General features: G+C 46.6%; 1 protein-coding gene across 4 annotated transcripts in view; it reads left to right on the top strand.

Moving 5' to 3' along the window:
* The window catches only part of FKBP15 (FKBP prolyl isomerase family member 15), a 48,142-nt gene that overhangs the window by 1,323 nt on the left and 31,466 nt on the right, over positions 1–15,353 (top strand). For 2 of the 4 annotated variants that reach the window (XM_058159327.1, XM_058159326.1), the window contains exons 2-8: positions 8,445–8,554; positions 8,663–8,753; positions 9,492–9,561; positions 10,921–10,995; positions 12,161–12,259; positions 13,538–13,687; positions 13,872–13,940. In XM_058159327.1, the coding sequence (XP_058015310.1) occupies positions 8,445–8,554; positions 8,663–8,753; positions 9,492–9,561; positions 10,921–10,995; positions 12,161–12,259; positions 13,538–13,687; positions 13,872–13,940 (664 nt within the window). Of the gene's footprint in view, positions 1–7,222; positions 7,345–8,444; positions 8,555–8,662; positions 8,754–9,491; positions 9,562–10,920; positions 10,996–12,160; positions 12,260–13,537; positions 13,688–13,871; positions 13,941–15,353 lie in introns of those variants that run through there. The other 2 variants (XM_058159328.1, XM_058159329.1) reach the window with 2 other exon arrangements.

Raw genomic sequence — 15,353 nt, 5'->3', positions numbered from 1 at the left:
TTTCGGTTGTGTATAAATTTAATGCATAAAATAACCAGCGGAGATTCTCAGGCAGAGAGAGAGTTCACACGCTTGCATTAGGCTGTCATCTGACCACTTTCTTGGTGCACGTAATTTACCGCCGTTGTGGCTGGTAAATTATAGATTATTGCTAGGTGTGGCTTGTGAATGCAGCCATTTGTAACTCAGTAAACCACAATCCAGGGCAGCCTGATTTACTGTGTTGTGCGAGGCCTCACGGTTGTGTTCTTGACATTCTGGAGGGCGCCAGGTTGGAGGGACCTGCTTTAGTAAACACTGAATCCTAGATTCTTGTTTTAAAAATAGAGGCGGTTACTGGTTAAATAAAGCTTAATGGTGTTTCTGTTTTCTTGTGTCAATTGTACCACTTTCGTAGAGGGCATTTTTTCCCCCTCCCCGCGTCGTGAACGGCCAATCTGTTTCCCAAATTAATGACACAAGCAGGCATAATAGTGTCAGAGGGATCCTTCTTGGCAGTTGTGTGGTCTTTGTGTGGTGAAAATATCTACAGACCCCTCGCATCCTGGACATAAACCGTTTCAACTCCTACCCTCAAAACGACGCTATAGAGCACTGCACACCAGAACAACTAGACACAAGAACAGTTTTTTCCCCGAAGGCCATCACTCTGCTAAACAAATAATTCCCTCACCACTGTCAAACTATTTACTAAATCTGCACTACTATTAATCTTCTCATCGTTCCCATCACCAATCTCTTTCCACTTATGACTGTAACTTTGTTGCTGGCAATCCTTATGATTTATATTGATATATTGACCATCATTTGTGTTGTAAATGTTGTACCTTGATGAAGGTATCTTTTCTTTTACGTACACCGAGAGCATAGGCACCAAAGACAAATTCCTTGTGTGTCCAATCACATTTGGCCAATAAATTTTTTTATTCTATTCTATTCTATTCTATTCTATTTTCTATATTCTATTCTATTCTATTCCTATGATTCTTGACGAAGGTATCTTTTCTTTTATGTATACTGAGAGCTTATGCACCAAGACAAATTCCTTGTCTGTCCAATCACACTTGGCCAATAAAAAATTCTATTCTATTCTATTCTATTTAGTTAGCACTAAAGAGGTTGGTGCGCAGAATCACTATCTTGTCTCTGAATGTTGCAAGAATGTGCTTAGTTAAGCAAGCCGGCTTGCGCGATTGTGCAATAAAGGTCAGGGCAAAAAGGGTTGGGCGGGAAGAAGGTTAGATTAGCGTTTGTGTGACTCCGCTGGCTTTGGAAATACGAGGGGGGGGAGGGGTTGGAGGAGATATTCCTGCCTGTCATATTTACCGGCATACCTACCGCGTTTCCCCGAAAATAAGACCGGGTCTTATATTAATTTTTGCTCCAAAAGATGCATTAGGGTCTTTATTTACTTCCCCTTGAAGTGCACCAGGAGACTTCAACTGATCCAGAATGCGGCTGCGCGGGTGAATAGAAGGGGCACCGCGATGCTCCCATGTAACACCTCTCCTGCGTAGTCTGCACTGGTTGCCGGTTGTCTTCCGGGTGCAATTCAAGGTGTTGGTTATCACCCTTAAAGCGCTCCATGGCATAGGACCAGGTTACTTACAGGACCACCTACTGCCACCTATAGCTATAATGTATATATAATATATATATATATATATAACACCTATAATGTTTTAACTAAATTTTAAGGGTTTTTTAATGGGTTTTTATCATTTTTAGTGATTTGCCCATGATAATATTTAGTTTTAATTGGGTTTTTAATGCTTATTTATTATATTGTTTTTTAATATGCCTGTGAACCGCCCTGAGTCCTACGGGAGATGGTGCGGTATAAAAGTATGATTAATAAATAAATAAAATAAATAAATAGCCTCCCATCGGCCTGTGCGCTCCCATAGGGAGGGCCTCCTCAGCCAAACAATGTAGACTGGCGGCCCCCAGGGGGAGGGCCTTCTCTATGGGGGGCTCCTGCCCTTTGGAACGAGTTGCCTCCGGGGTTGCGCCAACTTCCCAACCTCCGGTCTTTTAAACGCGAGCTCAAGACTTTCTTATTTCACCGTGCGGGACTAGCTTGATGGGAAATTTTAAGTGGGGGGTTTTAGAGTTGTTTTGTATTGCTTTAACTTTATTTATTTATTTATTTTTATTTTTTATTTTTTTTGCATTTATATCCCGCCCTTCTCCGAAGACTCAGGGCGGCTTACACTATGTCAAGCAATAGTCTTCATCCTATTTGTATACTATATACATACAAAGTCAACTTATTGCCCCCCCAACAATCTGGGTCCTCATTTTACCTACCTTATATATAAAGGATGGAAGGCTGAGTCAACCTTGGGCCTGGTGGGACTTGAACCTGCAATATTGCAAGCAGTTGCTGTTAATAATAGGCTGCATTAGCCTGTTGCGCCACCAGAGGCCCATTATTAGGCCATTTATAATCAGTTTTTTTAATTAGGTTTTAACTTTTGTCTTGTATATGTTTTTTATTGGCTGTGAACCGCCCCGAGTCCTTCGGGAGAAGGGCGGTATAAAAGTTTAATAAATAAATAAATAAATAAATTTTCCGGTTAGGTTCTTAGTTTGGAGGGAAAATATGGTACTAAGCTCATCCATCTGGCTGACAATCTTAACTGGGGCTTATTTTAGGGGTAGGGTCTTATACTGTTATATTATTTTAGGGGTAGGGTCTTATACTGTTTTCTAATGGACTGTGCGCGCTCAGCGAACCCGGTTGTTATGGTGGCTGAATCCCACCACTGGTAGGCATTGAACTACTTAAATAAAAGTACATTTATGGATAGAATTACCGGTATATCCTTCCTGGCTTCTAGGAAGTCAAGTTGGCACGCGTGTGGCTCCACATAGCCTCATCAACTAGATTGACACCGAGGATGGGAAGGAAGGTCAGGAGGAAATGTCACAATAGGGAAACTCCACAATTGCATTCTTGGGATTGGCATAGCTTGGATTTGCAAAAAAAAGGAGGATTTTGCAACCCCATGGGCGGTTTCCAACAAGGTCCCTGCGTTTCAAACCCTCGAGATGCCGAGATAGACAGGCACAGAGAAGGTAGTTGAGAATCGGCCTTCCCCAGCCTCGCTTTTGAGATAAGCTGGGGACCACAACGCCCACAATTCCTTTGGCCTTTGTTGGGTGGACTTCTTGTACGCTTCAATTTGGGGGAAAGCTAGCGTTTGCCAGATTTTTCTCTCCCTCTCTCTTTCCCTCCCTCCTTCCCTCCCTCTCTCTTTCTCTCTCTCCCCCACTTTTCCTTCCTCCCTCTTCCTTTCCCTCCTCATCTCCCTCCCTCCCTCTCCCTCCCTCCTTCCCTCCCTCTCCCCCTCTTTTTCTCTCTCTCCCCCGCTTTTCCTTTCTCCTCTCTTTCCCTACCCATCTCTCTCCTCTCTCTCTTCTCTCTCTCCTCTCTCTTTCCCTCCCCATCTCTCTCCTCCTTCCTCTCTCTTTCCCTACTTCCTCTCTCCTTCTCTTCTCTCTCCTCTCTTTCCCTCCCCATCTCTCTCTCCTCCCTCTCTCCTTTTCTCCTCTCTCTTCCTCCTCCTTCCCTCCCTCTCTTTCTCTCTCTCCCCTTCCCTTCCTCCTCTTCCTTTCCCTCCTCATCTCCTCCCTCTCCTTCCCGCCTCTCCCCTCTTTTCTCTCTCTCCTTTTCCTCTCTCCCTCTCTTTCCTACCCATCTCTCCTCCTTCTCTCTTTCTCTCTCTCCCTCTCTCTTTCCCTCCCCATCTCTCTCCCTCCCTTCCTCTCTCTTTCCCTACTTCCCTCTCTCTCCTTCTCTTTCTCTCTCTCCCTCTCTCTTTCCCTCCCCATCTCTCTCTCCTCCTCTCTCCTTTTCTCCTCTCTCTTCCTCCTCCTTCCCTCCCTCTCTCTCTCTCTCTCCCCTTCCCTTCCTCCTCTTCCTTTCCCTCCTCATCTCCTCCCTCTCCTTCCCGCCCTCTCCCCTCTTTTCTCTCTCTCCTTCCTCTCTCCCTCTCTTTCCCTACCCATCTCTCCTCCTTCCTCCTTCTCTTCTCTCTCCTTCTCTCTTTCCTTCCCCATCTCTCTCCCTCCCTTCCTCTCTCTCTTTCCCTACTTCCCTCTCTCTCCTTCTCTTTCTCTCTCTCTCTCTTCCTCCCATCTCTCTCTCCCTCCTTCCCTCCCTCTCTCTTTCCCTCCCCATCTCTCCCTCCCTCTCTCCTTTTCTCCCTCTCTCTTTCCCTCCCCATCTCTCTCTCCCTCCCTCTCTTTCTCTCCTTACCTCCCTCTCTTCTTCTCTCCATCCTTCTTTCATTCTCTCCCTCTCTCCCCCCCCTCTTCCTCCCTCCCTCTCCCCCTTCTCTCTCCCTTTTTTCAACATTGGTGTCAAATATCCTTTAGAATAGAATACAATTTTTTATTGGCCAAGTGTGATTGGACATTGTCTTTGGTGCATACGCTCTCAGTGTACATAAAAGAAAAGATACCTTCATCATAGTCATACATAGTCATACAGTATATTATACACACACACACACACACATATATATAGGCATTTTCGGGTCTTTTCCCGTGTAAGGTTGAGAGTATCTTGGCGACGTTTCGACGAGGTCTCACCCATCATCTTCAGGCTGGTGTCTTTGGCTTCGTGCTTCTCGAAGCCGAAGACACCAGCCTGAAGATGATGAGTGAGACCTCTTCGAAACGTCGCCACGATACTCTCAACCTTACACGGGAAAAGACCCGAAAATGCCAAGACCTACATACCTATACCCGTGAAAACCTACGAAAACATATATATATATATATATATGTATGTATATAATATCCTTTTAGGTGAGGCGGAATGGGGCTGAGAGGGGAGAAGGGAGGTTCTAGATTAGGATATCCCTCTTTTAGCTGATGGTAGACTTGGCCGCCCCGGAATTCTTCGAATCGTAGCCCAGAAAAAGATCTGCAGAATCCTGAGCTAAGAAACGCTTGAACAGGGTGGTTCAGTAACAAGGGCGGCTGGAGATCCTGTCCCTTTCGATTCGGCTTTGCTTCCTTTTTCTCTCCCTTCCTTTCCTCCCATCCAGAGCCAGCTAAGCAGATGAGAACCATGTGATGGGCCAGCTTTCCAGGCCCTGCAATCCAGGCCAGGCCATGTCATGGGACACTGTCTCATTTCCCTTAATTTCATGTTCCAAGAAGGGGAAGGAGATAATAAGATGGTGTTTTTCTTGAGTTGAAAAAAAACCCCAAGAAGGCTTAAACTTTAATTGCAAACAACTGTCCTGCTCTTGGGTGTCTCTTTAACTTCATGAATGAAAAGCCCTGCATTTTTTTGCGAATTAACCAAACGCTTATTTTTTTTTTAATGATTGTTTAAAATGTTTATTAGCAGGCAATGGCGTTTTAAGTACCATAAGGCAGTCTTTTTTCTTATTTAAATTCACCTGGCTATAGGCCCCCTCTTCCTCCGGTCTCGTTTCCTAGAAATCTGTCCCTCTTTGGACTTTCTGAATCCGTTCCCCTGAATCTGAACTCGTCTTAAAGTGGGCTGCCCAGAATTGGTCTCGAGGACTTGCAGAGAGGGTGTGACCAGAGCAGATCTTAAAAGCATTGGGTGTCCTGACCAATAAAGGAGAATATTTGTAGCTCTGGGGTTGGAATGAGGGGGTCCTCGGTTGCTCTCTGAGCTTGCTGGATTTCTTGCAGACGTTACGTGACCCAGCTAGGTAACATCATCAGTGCTAGAAGGGAACGGGGATTGTGGAATGGAGGAGGAGGAGGAGGAGGAGGAGGGCAACTGAGGGGTCCTCGGTGTTCTCTGAGCTTGGTGGTTTTCTTGCAGACGTTTCGTGACCCAGCTAGGTAACATCATCAGTGCTGGTATGTTTGCTCTCAGTTTATATTTCTAGTGTCTTTCCCTGTCTGGGTGGCTGGAGGCGGTCTTAAGAGAGTCTTCGGTTGGGCTGTTTATTGAGGACTCTTCGGCGGTTTCTTGATTTAGAGTGTCGTTTATTTGATTGTTGGTCTGATGTTTATTAACCTTGGAGTTAATCTATGTCAGTGATGGCGAACCTTCTCGGTACCAAGTGCCCAAACCGGAACACACCAGAGCACCGGGAATCTGAAAACCAGCTAGCCGATGTGTGCATGTCTGTTTTTTCGGCATTTTGGGGCCATTTTCAAGCCATTTTGGGGGCGTTTGGGGGCCATTTCCAGGCTGTTTTTGGCCGGAAAAATGGCCCGACAAAAACCTGAAAATAACCCCAAAATGGTGTTGAAACAGTCCTGAAAATGGCCCAATAATCAGCCTGGAAAATGGCCCAAAAAAGGCCCAGAAATGGCTCAAAAATTGCCTGGTTTTTGGCCGTTTTCCAGCGCTCCAGCGCCTGCGAAGATCAGCTGGCCAGCGCTGGAAACCAGAAGACCAGCTGGCGACTGCGCGCATGCCCACAGAGGGGGGTTTCCGTGTGCCACCTCTGGCGGGAGTCTTTTCTTTTTTTCCTTCTCTTTTTTGGGCTGGTCGATGGTCTCATTTGCATAATCAGTAGATGTTGTTCATGTCTATGTGTCCGTCGATGGCTGTTTTGTCAGAGCGCCAGGCTCCTAAAAACTCCCTGGCATTTTTTGGATTTGGCTTGGTCTAGGACGGTCACATTTTCGTTGGCGTGCTGACTTTATCGCAGTGGTGAAATCCAATTTTTTTTTTACTACCGGTTCTGTGGGTGTGGCTTGGTGGGCGTGGCGTGATTTGGTGGGTGTGGCAGGGGAAAGATACTGCAAAATCCCCATTCCCTGCCCACTCCAGGGGAAGGATACTGCAAAATCCCCATTCCCTCCCCACTCCAGGGGAAGGATACTGCAAAATCCCCATTCCCTCCCCACTCCAGGGGAAGGATACTGCAAAATCCCCATTCCCTCCCCATTCTGGGACCAGCCAGAGGTGGTATTTGCCGGTTCTCCGAACTACTCGAAATTTCCGCTACCGGTTCGCCAGAACGTGTCGGAACCTGCTGGATTTCATCGTCGTCTTTTAAGTTTTGATAGGAAAGATACTCACCTCCACCTTTCCAAGGTCACTCCGCAGTTCCCGAGACCTGATCTTGTGCAAATTCAGGGTTTATTTATTTATTTTTTGGTGAGAAACCCGAGCTTGCATTGTTAGCTTTCCAGCCCCTTGGCCTGCTGATGCTTCAAGATGGGCGAAGAAGGAGGGGAAAAACGTGATTATCTTTCAGTGAAAAAAAAAACAACCTCATGAAGGTTGTGAGTAGATTGAGGTTGTCAGAGGGAGACGCACAACCAGGCGGAGCTGAAGGTGGTAATGGCGGACGCATGGTGGACCGAGTATTATTGGCAACCTGCCCATGGGTCAGTTGGTTTGCCTTGGTTTTCTGTGGGGAGGGTGTGTGTGTGTGTGCTATGTTTTGGTGTGAAGATTGTTAAAATTGCAATTTCGGTCCTAGGTTACTTAGGGAAGCCTGTTTAGTCCAAGAACTGAATATTTTGGGCTGGGCGATGGGATTTAGCACTGATTAAATTCTCGTCTTTCGGGATTGATTTTTACCACACAAGTTTCCAGGTCTGAAGGATAGGAATATAAATAGGACAGGATTTCAAGTCAGAGTGGAATTCTTTAAGGCTTGAAGGTGACTCAGTTATGGCGCCGGTCCTCATTGTTTTGCTTCACTTCCCAGTGGGCGTGGTCAAAGCAAGGGCCATGCTCGGGGTGGACGATTTTGCAAGTTTGCATATTTCATTTGGACAGTGCCCGGTTGGCTTAAGGTTTATGGCTGGTCACGGCTATCTTGTAGTTTGCTTGTTTGTTTGTTTGTTTGTTTTCTAAACTCCTAACATTGGTTTGGAGCAAATCAAGAGATTCCACATTGCATGTACCATTACATGCGGGTTGTAAGTTGCATGAAGACCTGGAGGATCAGATTAAGATAAATATCACGGAGAAGTTCTCCGCATGTGGTTTCCGGGAGTTAATATCAGCTTGACGGCCCATAATCAATCAGTCTGTCAAATGAAACTAGAAATTTTTTAATAACATATAAGACAAGCACTTTATATTTGCTCTGAAACAAAAAAATTTATAGGTGTTAGCATCTTTGTGGGGTCCTTGGTGCTCTCTGAGCTGGGTTGCTTTTTGGCAGACGTTTCATGACCCAACTAGGTAACATCATCAGTGCTACTGGGTGTGGTTTGCTCCCTGTTTATAGACAGTAGCTCTGAGTTTGGTCGTTTTCTTGCAGGCGTTTCATGACCCAACTAGGTGACATCATCAGTTCCCTATCACTGATGATGTCACCTAATTGGGTCATGAATCGTCTGCCAAAAAACATCCAATTTTCAGACAGCACCTTTCATTTCAACCTCGAGCTACTAATATTATTCTAAATCGGTTCTCATCTTTATTTCTCTGTTAACTTGGCATTTCCCCCCCTCCCTTTCCTCTCTTTCTGCAGGGCCAGGCTGGCCTCTCTCTTCGGCATGGACCAGACAGCCTCTGGTACTGGGAATGAATTTTTCCAGTACACAGCACCCAAACAGCCTAAGAAAAATCTACCGGCCGCAGGTAAGTAAGTAATGGATGGCCAAAATCCATCGTCAGAGCTTGGTTTTCCAGATGTTTCAATTGCACCTCTCTGTAACATGTATGACAAAGTCCTTTCCTGGTGTTCAGCTTCAGGTGTGGGGCCCCCAACGCAGAAGCCTCCTCCACCTGCGGGAGCACCCTCCGTCTTCGTAGCCACGGCCGTTCACGCCTATCGGTTGTAAGTACCATACTGATCATCTCGACTCCTTGCTTGTAAGAAATATTGGCCTTTATGGGTGGGTGCATTTTTGGTAGGGAAGGAAGGTCCAGAGAATCCCAAGGTCTCCATCGTTCAACCCCGAGCTATAGAGAGTCTAGAATACAACAATAGGTTGCCTCAGCCTTCCATCCTTTATAAGGTAGGTAAAATGAGGACCCAGATTGTTGGGGGCAATAAGTTGACTTTGTATATAAATATACAAATAGAATGAAGACTATTGCTTGACATAGTGTAAGCCGCCCTGAGTCTTCGGAGAAGGGCGGGATATAAATGCAAAATAATAATAATAATAATAATAATAATAATAACAACAACAACAACAACAATAGGATTGGAAGGGGCCTTGGAGGTCTTCTAGTCCAACCCCTTTCTCAAGGCAGGTTAAAATGAAGACCCAGACTGTCAGGGCCAATAAGCTGACACTGTAAACTGCTTAGAGCGCTATAAAAGCGGTATATAAGTCTAAGGGCTGTTGCTATTAATGATCTTCCACCTGTCACTTCTTGTCCTGCTCCCGGGTGCTTTGGAGAATAGTTTGACCCCCCCCTCAAATATTGGAATCCTCCTCTTCGGTAGACTAGACATACCTTCAAGTGTTTATCATACCCTTTAGTCTCCAGCCCTCTTAAATATATATCTTAGAAGCTTACATATAAAAGTACCAGAAGCTGAAAGGCTCTTCTTGTCTCCTTCCAGCACAAACGGGACCTACGTGAAACAAGGCAAATACGGAGCAGCTGTGGTGGGTAGCCACGCCACCCAGGAGGTAAGAGGTGGGAGTCATGCTTCCCTTTGGGTCCTCCCCACCTCCATCCCATCTGCTGCCTCCTTCCTTCCTTCCTCCCTCCCTCCCTCCCTCCCTCTCATTCCTTCCTCTCATTCCCTTCTCCTTCATTCCTTCCTTCCTCCCTCCCTCTCATTCCTTCCTCTTCTTCCTTCCTTTCATTCCCATCTCCTCCCTCCCTCCCTCTCATTCCCATCTCCTCCCTCCCTCCCTCTCATTCCTTCCTCTTCTTCCTTCCTTTCATTCCCATCTCCTTCCTCCCTCTCATTCCTTCCTCTCCTTCCTTTCTCTCCTTCCTTCCTCTCATTCCCATCTCCTTCCTTCCTCTCATTCCCATCTCCTTCCTTCCTTTCTTCCTCCCTCCCTCCCTCCCTCTCATTCCTTCCTCTCATTCCCATCTCCTTCCTTCCTTCCGCCCTCCCTCCCTCCCTCTCATTCCCATCTCCTCCCTCCCTCCCTCTCCTTCCTTCCTCTCCTTCCCTCCTTTCATTCCCATCTCCTTCCTTCCTTCCTCTCATTCCTTCCTCTCATTCCTTCCTCCCTCTCATTCCCATCTCCTCCCTCCCTTCCTCCCTCTCCTTCCTTCCTCTCATTCCCATCTCCTTCCTTCCTCTCATTCCCATCTCCTTCCTTCCTCTCATTCCCATCTCCTTCCTTTCTTCCTTCCTCCCTCTCTCCCTCTCCCCCTCTCCTTCCTTCCTCTCATTCTCATCTCCTTCCTCCCTCCCTCCCTCCCTCTCATTCCTTCCTCTCATTTCTTCCTCTCTCCCTCCCTCTCATTCCTTCTTCTCATTCTCATCTCCTTCCTTCCTCCCTCCCTCCCTCCTTCCCTTCCTTCCTCCCTCCCTCCTTCCCTTCCTTCCTCCCTCTCCTTCCTTCCTCTCATTCCCATCTCCTCCCTCCCTCCTCCTTTTGGTTAAACCATAATTCTAAACCTATTGAAACTTGACTGTCGTTGATGGCTCATAATCAGACTGAAGATGAAAACCGTTGCTAGGCAGTTCAAATTCTACCTTAGCAGGTGTTGCACTGATATCTTGACTTTTTAATTTACTCTACCTGCAGCTACACGTGAAAGTTGCAGCTACAGGTGGAAGCTACTGGCCGAAGCTGTCTGGCTTAATCCTGGTTTAGTGAGTAAATCACAGTTGGCCGGATTCACGTCAGACAGTAAGCTAGAGCCAGGCTTTCAACTTAAGTCATAGGTTTTACATTACACTTTAAACCTGAATTAAAGAAGATCTTTTCCGTGTGACTTTAGTTGCTGGGTCTGCTCCAGGAGTCTCTGAACCTCTCTTGTTTTTTTTTCCCTCTCCTTCCTCTTTTCCGTGTGGAATCCAGTATAGGATCCTGCTTTATATTAATCAGCAACAACAGATCACCAGTGCAAGAATCCACCCAGGCTTTGTATTCACGGTAAGCCTTGGGTGGTTCAACGTCGGGAGAAACTTTTGACACGGATCTGAAAAAGTGTCATGAAGTCCTAGATTAATTGATTTAATTAGCAGCAAAGATTCTGGTCCCCCTTGTATTCGTAAGTCGACCTGCGTAGCCATTTAAATGAAGTTCCTCCAGTTCTTCCTTTGAAGAAAATACGAAGATAAAGTTAGTTTGATTTTGATTTCAAAAGAGGTTTTCAGCTCAGTTTCCGGACATAGAAAAAATTAAATGCAGGCTGGCCGGGTATTTATAGACGTCCAAGCGTTTATCTGACAGGGAGCCATTGGCAGGGGCCTTTCTTCCCCCTACTCCCATGCCCATCATCCCTGCCCTCTCCCTTCCCCCTCCCATGTGCTCCTCTTTCCTGCCCTGTTTAAGATCCTGGCACTTTGCCCCAAATCCATCAGGCACTTCCCCATTGGTCCACTGGAGGGCGGACGTCACGGCTGGCTTTCCAGAGGAAGCTGCGATGGAACTGACATCACAAACAATTGCCGTTCTAGGATGCAGCACTCGGTCTCCTTAACAGCCTAGGCATTCCAGAGTTATGCTGGAACACACACACAGAGAGACACACAGACACAGTAACACACACACTCCAGGGGTGTCTTACCCCCCCAGTATTTGTTTCCAGAGGGTAGGTCATCTATGTACCAAGTTTGGTTGAAATTGCTTAAGCCGTTCCAGAGTTATGCTGGAACAAATATACATACATACATCTTTTTATATATACATACATTCATGGATACCTATACATATATATATATATATACACATACACATACATATACACATACGCATATATACCAGTTAGGATTGTTCTGATTGCTACTATTGGGGGGGGTTTTTTGGTACAATGTTGCCATCATTTTTATTTTGTAAAACATTTTCCTTAGCATTATTTTTTATGCCCTGTGATTCCGCCCCCCCCCCTTCTTAAAACTGTGCAATCTGTAGCCGTTTGTCACACAACTAGAAGCTTTCTATTCTCTGAACGTCTGTCTGGGATTTTGTTAACACGCTCCAAACTGTTTTGCTTTTTAAAAAGCAGTCAGCCATACTTCGTAGCTTAATTGAAATGTTATCGAAATGCATTTTATCATCCAGAACTGACGCTTGTCCTCTTTTATTGTTTATCCAGATCCAACCCAACAACTATGGGACGTTTTATGATGATCAGAGGCAAAACTGGTCCCTCATGTTTGAATCGGAGAAAGCAGCGGTGGAGTTCGGCAAGCAGGTGCCCACATTGTGCCCAAAGCTAGTCCTATTTTTGGGCAAAATGAAATGGCTGTTTTGAGTGGCCACGCTGTCCTTCTTCATCCGGCCTTGTCTTCCTTCCTTCCTTCCTTCCTTCCTTCCTTCCTTCCTTCCTTCCTTCCTTCCTTCCTTCCTTCTTCATTCCCATCTCTCTCCCTCTTTCTTTCTTTCTTTCTTTCTTTCTTTCTTTCTTTCTTTCTTTCTTTCTTTCTTTCTTTCTTTCTTTCTTTCTTTCTCTTTCCTTTCTTGCCTCCTTCCCTCCCTCTCTATCTCATCCCATCTACTCTCTTTCTTCTCTCCTCTCTCTCTCCCTCTCTCTTTCAATCTATAACTCTTCTCTCCTCCCTTCCTTCCTCCCTCCCTATCTCATCCCAGCTACTCTCTCTCTCTCTCCTCCCTCTTTCCTTCCTCCCTTTCTCCTCCCTCCCTCCCCTTCTCATCCCATCTACTCTCTTCTTCTCTCCTCCCTCCCTCCCCTCATCCTATCTACTCTCTTCTCCTCCCACCCTATCATTCAATCTACTATCTTTCTCCTCCCAATCTCCCTTCCTCCTCTCTTCCTCCCTCCCTCCCTCCCCTCTCATCCCATCTACTATCTCTCTTCTCTCCTCCCCTTCTTTCACTCCCTCCTCCCCATCTCATCTCATCCCATCTACTATCTTTCTTCTCTCTCTCTTCTTCCTTCCTTCCTTCCCTCCCTCCCTCCCCATCTCACCCCATCTACTATCTCTCTCTCTCCTCCCTTCCTCCCTCCCTCCCCTCATCCCATCTATTCTCTTCTCTCCTCCTTCCTTCCTCCCTCCCTATCTCATCCCAGCTACTCTCTCTTCTCTCCTCCCTCCTCCCTCCCCTCATCCTATCTACTCTCTTCTCCTCCCACCCTATCATTCAATCTACTATCTTTCTCCTCCCAATCTCCCTTCCTCCTCTCTTCCTCCCTCCCTCCCTCCCCTCTCATCCCATCTACTATCTCTCTTCTCTCCTCCTTCTTTCACTCCCTCCTCCCCATCTCATCTCATCCCATCTACTATCTTTCTTCTCTCTCTCTTCCTTCCTTCCTTCCCTCCCTCCCTCCCTCCCCATCTCACCCCATCTACTATCTCTCCCCTCCCTCCCTTCCCTCCCTCCCCCCCTCATCCCATCTATTCTCTTCTCTCCTCCCTCTCTCCCTTCCCTCCGTCCCCTGGATGCCACAATCCTACACATCCAATGCCAGTTGCCCGGCGTGGCTCAGAGCTGGCTTCTTTCTCGCTCACAGCTCTGCCTCGCCAAGTACAACAGCAGCCCTTCCCCCGATTCGGTGACATGCCAGGACCTCATCCTCGGAGACGGCCCAGCGGTGGAAATGGGCGACGCGCTCGAAGTGGCCTTCACCGGCTGGCTCTTCCAGAACTCTGCTCTGGGGCAGGTAAAAAAAAAAACCCTCCTGGGAGGAAAAGAAGGGACATTCTCAACTCCTGAAGACCTTTGGGGAAACGGGGGAGGGTTTCAGATTCGCAGGATTGCCCTCCTTCCGCGCGATGAGGCGCCGGGTCGTCCTCCCCCCCACCTTTCCCCTTCCCCACAGCCCGTTCGCATGTTATTTCTTACAGGTGTTCGACTCCAATGTGAACAAGGAGAAACTCCTCCGTCTGAAACTGGGCTCTGCCAAAGTCATCAAGGTGCGACCGATGCCGTCCTTTTCCGAAGGGCGTTTGGTTTTTTTAAAACCTTCGGGTTTTCCACCTTCAGCTGGGTTTTGCTTCTGAGCTTTTGCTCCAAACGTTGGGAAGACCTTGAGCTCAGCTCCTCGTGTTTGTAATCCAAGAGAGAGGGAGGGAGGGAGGGAGGGAGAGAGAGAGAGAGAGAGAGAGAGAGAGAGAGAGAGAGGAGTCCTCTTGAATTGGGAGAGGAGGGGGAATGATATCCTCAGGAAAATAGCTGCATGCTTGCAGGTGTTTGCTAAATCAGCTAGCCCTGATGATGTTACCTAGTTTGGTAATAAAAGGCCTACAAGAAACAAGCTGAGAGAGCACCAGGGGCCAGGCAATTTTTCCCCTTTCTCCCCTTCACATACTCCACTCACTTCTATTATGGATGATGTTGCCTAGTTTGGTAAAGAAAGGCCTGCAAGAAACAAGTTCAGAGAGCACCCAAGACCCCCACAGTTCAACCCTGAGCTACAAATACTGTCTTCTCTCGGCGTTTGCTAAACCAGGTTTTTCAGCCTCGGCAATTGTACGACGGGTTGGACTTCAACTCCCAGAATTCAAATCAGAGCCAGCAGCGTGTTGAAAGTTTAAAAAGTTTACCTATCTTAAAAGTTGCCAAGGCTGAGAAACGGTGCGCTAAACCGAAAGCGAGAAAGGTAGCTGATAAGTCGCCGTTCACTCCATACCCTAATTTCAGGAGTTTTCAAAAGTTTTTCCAGACTAGGGAAACTTTGAGTTTAGTTGACAAAAAAAAAACCCAATAATAATAATCCTTGATCAAGAGACAAAACTCTTAGTAGTAAAACTGGCTGCATTGAACTAAACACCCTGACCCAACACTAGATAATATAGTTTGGAAAAAATCTCTCCTAGGCTGAGCCTACGGTAGAGTCCCCTTTAGGGAAATGGCTCTGAAGAAGAGGGGGATGGCTGGTGGGGGGGAAACAACCAGTAGTGGAATTCAAATTTTTTTTACTACCAGTTCTGTAGACGTGGCTTGGTGGGCGTGGCAGGGGAAGGATACCGCAAAATCTCCATTCCTTCCTCACTCCAGGGGAAGGATACTGCAAAATCCCCATTCCCACCCCACTCTGGGGCCAGCCAGAGGTGGCGTTTGCCGGTTCTCCGAACCGCTCAAAATTTCCGCTAACGGTTCTCCAGAACCTGCTGGATTTCACCCCTGGAAACAATATAATTTAAAACTCTTTTTTTTTTCCTTTCAGCCTTAAAGAGAGTGTGAGTTCAATCTCAGCTGTTTTTTTTTTTTTATTATTATTTATATTTATATCCCGCCCTTCTCAGAAGACTCAGGGCGGCTTACAGTGTATAAGGCAATAATCTCATTCTATTTTTATATTTACAAAGTCAACTTATTGCCCCCCC

This window comes from Ahaetulla prasina, chromosome 16, assembly GCF_028640845.1.
Source record: "Ahaetulla prasina isolate Xishuangbanna chromosome 16, ASM2864084v1, whole genome shotgun sequence".
Lineage (NCBI taxonomy): Eukaryota > Metazoa > Chordata > Lepidosauria > Squamata > Colubridae > Ahaetulla > Ahaetulla prasina.
Note: the sequence above shows the minus strand (reverse complement) of the source record. Positions and strands in the feature narration are given on the sequence as shown.